This window comes from Malurus melanocephalus, unplaced genomic scaffold, assembly GCF_030028575.1.
Source record: "Malurus melanocephalus ecotype Western Australia unplaced genomic scaffold, MMel_1.1 scaffold_210, whole genome shotgun sequence".
Taxonomy (NCBI): Eukaryota; Metazoa; Chordata; class Aves; order Passeriformes; family Maluridae; genus Malurus; species Malurus melanocephalus.
In genome coordinates this window covers 1140567-1147075 of record NW_026623442.1, presented here as the reverse complement: position 1 = coordinate 1147075, position 6509 = coordinate 1140567, and the positions used below count along the sequence as shown (strand labels likewise).

At 36.9% G+C, this 6509-nt stretch overlaps 1 protein-coding gene across 1 annotated transcript in view; it reads left to right on the top strand.

Annotated features, from left to right (window-relative positions):
• CIP2A (cellular inhibitor of PP2A) overlaps positions 1 to 5356 on the top strand; it is a 25043-nt gene extending 19687 nt beyond the window's left edge. Inside the window, exons 18-21 of the mRNA XM_057373920.1 lie at positions 134 to 247; positions 2062 to 2144; positions 2634 to 2773; positions 3772 to 5356. Of these exons, the coding sequence (XP_057229903.1) occupies positions 134 to 247; positions 2062 to 2144; positions 2634 to 2773; positions 3772 to 3942 (508 nt within the window). The 3' untranslated portion in view covers positions 3943 to 5356. The remainder of the gene's footprint in view (positions 1 to 133; positions 248 to 2061; positions 2145 to 2633; positions 2774 to 3771) is intronic.
• The last annotated feature ends 1153 nt before the right edge of the window (positions 5357 to 6509 follow it).

Below are 6509 nucleotides of genomic sequence, written 5' to 3'. Positions count from 1 at the left end.
CATCAACTGAGCAGCCCCCTTTCCCAAAACACCTTACTTGTTTCTTGAGTGGGATGATTACACAGGTCATGTCAAATATTTTTATATGCAAACTATTAAAGTAAATTCAAACGCAAGTACACTTCATTTATAGGTATGAAACAACTGAAAGACAATATAAAGATCTACAGATTACATGCAATTCATTAAATAAACAAGTGGAAGCAATGAAGAAACAAAATGAATCACTCAYGCAGCAGAATGACAGGTAAGTTCAGTCTTGGATTTTTAAAGCAAGTTAAASAGTAAAACTAAATAGCATTTTAGTGGCAGTTTTTCAGCTGTGCTTTAAGCAATATCTGAGAAGTGAAGTTAGAGGAAGCCAAAGATGCTTCAGGGTTTATATCTTTATGTTGGTAGAAAATCTGTAGTAGTGGCTGGAGTGGTTTGTTTGCTCCTTAATTGGTTTGAAGTGGTGAGGGAACTTCCACAGACTTCAGAGACAATAAGAAGAGAAAGATGATGACCCAGTTCTTTGGTGCATTTGGGAGATCRTGCAGGTGTCATTTTGGTTGTTGAATTCTTAAATGCTTTTATCACCCAAAGATTTTCATGTATTCCCTTTTAGCCTGCAAGTTTTCTCTTAACATTGGAAAAAAAAAAACTGAAACAACCAACCCTACTAAATGAACACATTTGAAAATTGTATTAGAAGTCATGATGATGTTTTATACCACAGGCCAAATACCAACCATAAAATTTGCATTACCTATGTTTTCTTGAGGAGTAATTATAATTTTTCCYTTTTGATGGCTTAAAATAGAGGTTGGGTATACCTTTCTCCAATGTAACTAAGGGAATATAGGACTCTTCTTTGACAGATTTTATTTAATACATAACTTTGCAGAAGACATCTTTAAAATATGTTCATAGGCAGGCCTTGCATTCAGCTGAGAAATAAAATGCTATTCTTGGTTTTGCTTGCAAAGTTCACTTCGTCCTTCCAGGCTCTTGCCTTGTCAGAAATCAGAGCAGTCCAAGTCACTGCCTTGAGTTCTGATTCAAATGGAAAATTTACATACTGATACATTAGTTTGCTACTGAATAAATTTGGCCACTTCTATCCAAGAGTATAACATGAAGCTCAGGATAATTGGGGAGATATTCTGATGACAGCTGACTCTTGTTAAAGGCAGGTTAGAGGAGCAGTTATTATACAGATAGTCTTGAACTGCCACAAAAATGGAGACCATGGAATTATATGTCACTCCCTCTTGCTAGAGGCTGCAACTTAGAAACTGGTAGATAAGAAGTGGATAAACAAGTAAATGAAAGTGACAGCAGTTGCAATCTAAGCAAGGCAAGTGGCAAGTAGAATATGCCTTCAAAATTAGTCTAGCTGGTAATAGAAAAGCCAATCAGCTTCAGGGAGTATAAAGAACTCATGTTAGAACTGTACTGCTGGGGGATGACAGTGTCTGTGTATTTAATGGGTGTGGAAACTGAGCATTACCCTAACCAGGGAGAACTGGGGCAGATCTGTTCATGAATTGTGGCACTATTGTATGGTACGGTCATTTTGGAGAGTTGTGTGACAATCTGGAAGATGTTCTGAATGGTGTTTTTTGTGCATAGATGTCCTTGCATGGGTAATACCTGAAACAGGTTTTAYTAATTGTATTGTCTCTTCAGGAGCWTAGCAAGAGCTAAAACYCCWGCATCCTRAATCACTAATGGCAGGGAACTTTTACTTGTGTTGAATGACAATTTCAGTTCTGCCACAGTCGTTTTGAATGATTTGTGGCTGTCATCAAAGGCACCAATTGCTGGGTTTTGTGTTCTGGTTACCAGCCTTTTCAGTGGTTTCTACCATGATCAGAGAAGGGCAGTGACTGTTTCATGGTGGCAGGAAGGAAATAAGATCTATCTGTGCTCACACCCTGCCCATTCATAGGTTTGATGAGTTGAAGCTCTTGGCAGCAGCAACTGGAAATKATACAAAAATAATTCTAGCTTCTTAGGACAGGCAAATGGTGRCATATCTCATTTTGATCATTAAAATTTGTTTCTCTGCACTTTTAGGACTGCTGCACAGTTAGTAGAAAGTGAAGATCACAGAAAAGAATTACAGGAACAGCTACAGGAGAGAGATGCCAAAATAGAGAGTAAGTGACTGACCTAAAGGTTGCTGAAGCTATCTGCTTTAACTGAATGTTGTTTTATGGGTTCTAGACAAGCTGTTGTATCTTATTGAGCAACTTGTAAATCTTAAAAGCTGGCCACAGATACATAATTTAATAGTTGAAYGAAACTAATACAGATTTTAATTTTTTAGAAAGGWTGCATGAAGTTGAWTTCCCTGACATCACTGAATGTCTGYGTAGCATCGTATGTCCGTTCAGGATCTTCTTACAATATGCCCATTAGAACTATATTCTGTAGAAACTGCAAATTAGAAGAGCTTMATTTAATTCTTTCTGCAAGTGATYGGAAACAAACACTAAAATTTAGCTGTAGGTGGCACTACTCAGTAATTCAATTAGCAGCCATGTTGAGTTAAAAAAAAATTAATAAAAAACCTTGTTTCCCAAGCCAATGCAGTGTCTGTTTTCTAAGTTTGGCATCCAATCTTTTAATGTGTTCATTTTCTTCAGCTTTGCAACAGAAAATAAATGTTCTGGAAGAAAAAGTAAAAACTCAACAGGAAGAAAAAACAGATATGGAACAAACTATTGATATCCTTAGAAAGGAATTAAGTGAAACARAGCAAGCAAGGGAAGAACTGAGTATCAAGGTAAGGAATTATTKGTGCTTGCATTTCTGACACTGAAGTTTTAGGTATCTGTTTAATTGATAGAGTTTGTTATTCACTGTTTTGGTGGTTGAGTACCTGAAGACCCTAGAGCGGTCTATGTAGTAATGGACAAGAACAAATTCTCTCAACTTTAATTGTGTACCTCTTGAGTTTTAAGTCAGGATCAAGTTCTAATGAGGCTCGGTGGGGCATGGTGTGTGAGTACATACAGTTTRGAAGGTAAAAAACCTCACCAAACCTGTGGCATAATGTTAAATAAGAGAGTGTAACACATTTCTCTTCAGTAGTTTTGRCTACTGAAAATGTGGATTATCTTGCTTTCCCTCCCTTTCTCACATCCTGAATTAAGGTACACATGTATGCACTAAAGGGTTTTTTTTAATCATTGAAAAAAACAGTTTTTATCTCCAAGAAAAAGAGTATTTTTTCAAAAGAGAGACTGTTTTGGCTATACCAAATTAAAAGGGTTATGTTGACAAAAAAAAAACCAACTAAATCCCCCAAGCTTTACTGCAACCTATATGTCCTTGACTGCAGGTAAGACTCCCTTTAAAATTACAAGGCAGAGATTCATTTTGCATGTAAACTGACCAGCAGATGCAAAGTGGGCAGTCTGACAAACACATTTACTGTATTCCCATTTCCTGGAAATAGTATCCACTATATAGCAAATATTTTCTTTGTTCTCAGTAAAAGTTTACTGGTTTGGTGCTTGAAATGAAATGTAGATGGTAACACAAGGATAAACAGGAGGGTTGGTGCTTTCCCATAGTATCCAACATTTTGCAGTATGGCAGTAGCTATAATCACTCATGTGCACCAAATGTACAGCTGGGAGAGATTTTTGAAATAAATTTGGAATTTTAAAACTGCTTTTTAATTACTTGTTCAAGTTCACCACCAGGCCACCCAGCTTTCACTGTATTGTGTATATTTTGATAATGGAGGAAATGATAACATTTTGTTTGTTTCTGCAGGCATCTTCKCTGGAAGTTCAAAAATCCCAGTTGGAAGAATGCTTGGGAGAAAAAGAAGTACTCATAAATCTACAGAAGGAAGAGTTGGACAAACATGCCAGCATGATTGCAATAATTCACAAACTCAGTGGTGGCAAGCTAAATGCAGAAACARTGAACCTCAGTTTGTAGGGCTCTGTTTCCTGTGCTTTATAGTTTCTTTTAAATGAGCTAAGTTATAGGGATGACTGCCAGCTTTGTAGGCAGCACAGGTAGTTTGACTGCATTTTTGCGTAATGCAGTTGTTGCTTAGAAAGGTCAGCAACAAAAAAAAAAATGTTATCAGAATTGCTGAATTAAGGAGTTTTGTTGGAGTTTTGCAAACTCAGTTGGGAAASAAAGCATTATTAACCATGAATTTTTGCTTCAGTGTAATGGGTTGAAAACATTTAGAGTAGAGTAACATTTAAAGTAGATTTGCAGACATGGATTCTTTCCCTTTAAATCTCTTGGTCGTGGAGAAAGGGTAAGTAAATGTTGGGAGGGGTTTTGTTGTTTGGGGTGTTTTTTCCTTCTTTTCTATCAGAAACTACTTGAGTAAACAAATTCTAGTAGGAAATGCCAAGCATGTTAATAAYTAAATTGATAAATGCCACTTTGACTTGGTCATGTGGTAGAATGGGATGGAAAAAACATCAAACTGCTCACCAGAGTAAGAGCAATAAGGTACATATCTACAGAAAATGGTAAATGAATGTTTAGCATTTATGTGACAGAATCYAGAGTATGTAAATATTGATTTACATTTTTGCCCCCTAGAAAAATGAGGTGGTTTAATATGCTGTTCTAAGCCAAGCATAGCTGCACTCTGTGTTGTAAAGCAAATAAATGCGTGAAAACATCAAGGTATTTTGACAGCATTTTTGTGTTATTTTGTGGCAGTGTTTTTCCAAATGGTAATGAATAGTAGCTAGTGGAACTAGCAAATAAATTGATGTCTGTTTAAAATTTTGTTCTAAACATGTGTCTCTCTTCACTGTAGAAAAACCTGGAGATTTTTGTACTTAATTCACGCTGAGAAATACCTGTGTAAGGTGTTTTGCTTTTAGGTATCTTGATATTATCAGTTCTGTAATCAAAATAATGCTGYAATAAAGTTCCCTGTGCTGTTTTAATATTTATGTTATGTGCTGTATCCACTGTGCTATTGGACTTTTTTCCCTTTCCCCACAGGCTCCCTCATTTAATGCAGGGAGTAGCTGGCACCAGCACGATGARCTGCTCTTCAATAGAGTAGATTTTTAATGATCTGTGTCATGTGAGGTTGTCAATTGCCTGCTCTACAAGCACAGATTTTGTGCTGTCTTAGTTTGAGCATCCTCTCATCTCAATATCAGGCACTCCAGTGTTTCTTATCTGAAAGTAGCTGCCTTTTATTCTATGTAATCTGGAGAGTTTTCTATTCAGCATGTTTTTCTCTATGGCTTTGTATGTTATTTCATTCATATGTAAAARTACCCCTAAATGTGTATTTATTTTTCTTTAGTATGTGTTTTCTGTGCTGTCTAGTTCACTTTTGGTGTACTTAYGGAAAGAAATAACATAATAAAGGGTTTGGAGTTGRTGGTCTTCATCATCTGCTGTGCATTGTCATCTTAGCACTCCTCTTTAGTCTTGTTTCTGCATACTTTGATCTTTTTCTGTATCCCTGCTAGTGGTTTATTTCAGGCTTTCCTCTTCTCCATCTCTTCACTTCTCTTTCACCACTGATTCCAGCTGACTGTGCCYACCCCTTGTTTTTCCCTGGTGAAATCTCTTTTATTGAAATTAAAAAGCTTTCCCTGTGTGCTGTTTGGATCTATTAGTGGAGTCTTTCCCACCTCTGGGATAAAATGGGCGGTGGAATGTTACTCTCACTTTTGAATTAATTGCAATTGATCATCCTCACCTACATGGAAGATTGAATGGAAATCTTTGAACCAATTCCCAGCTCTCCTCATCCCACCCACTTACCTTTGTTATAAACAAGGCAGAGCTTTTTAATTTATTTTTATCGTTGTTGTTGTTATTAGTGTGGTCAAATATCTATGCTGTGGCATTTGTGCTAGCACATGCAACTTAATGTAGGCAAAAAACCTTTTCCTTCCAACCTTGTGAAACTTTGGCTAGAATTTTCTTAACTTCGGGATAATATCCTGCACAAACTGTAGGAATTCTGAGCTTCACAAACTGCAAGTATGGCGTTGCTGTAGGAAGTAGAAAATGATCCTAAATGTAAAGGGTGCTAAGTAGGCCTGTTTAAAACAGGCAACCTAATGAACAGGGGGTATGATCATGGGTAGATTTTTCCAGAAGTACTTAGTGCTCATGGTGAACAGTAGGATTTATTTAGTAATGGTGTAGACAGAATAATATTCTGAAGAAATCTCAAAGCCACTTTCGCTATGGATTCAGGAGTGCCAAAAAGTGTTAGCTGCTGRTCAGGGTTGATGTCTGTTTTATGCTTACAGCTTTCCTGATTCAGAGAGACATGTCTAGTTCTCCAGGAACTATGTAGCAGTGCACTTTTCTGGAAAAAATGCAGGCCGGAAATGGGATAAACTCCACTGAAATCGTGACACTCAGCTTTATAGATTTGGTTCCATGTTCTTGAGAAGATGTAAGAAGAGGTTCTCTGCTCCTTTTTCTTAGAGTTTATTGTTAGCAGCCACAGATGAAGTTATTTTTAGGCGAGCACTTATTTCACAAAAAATGCTTTC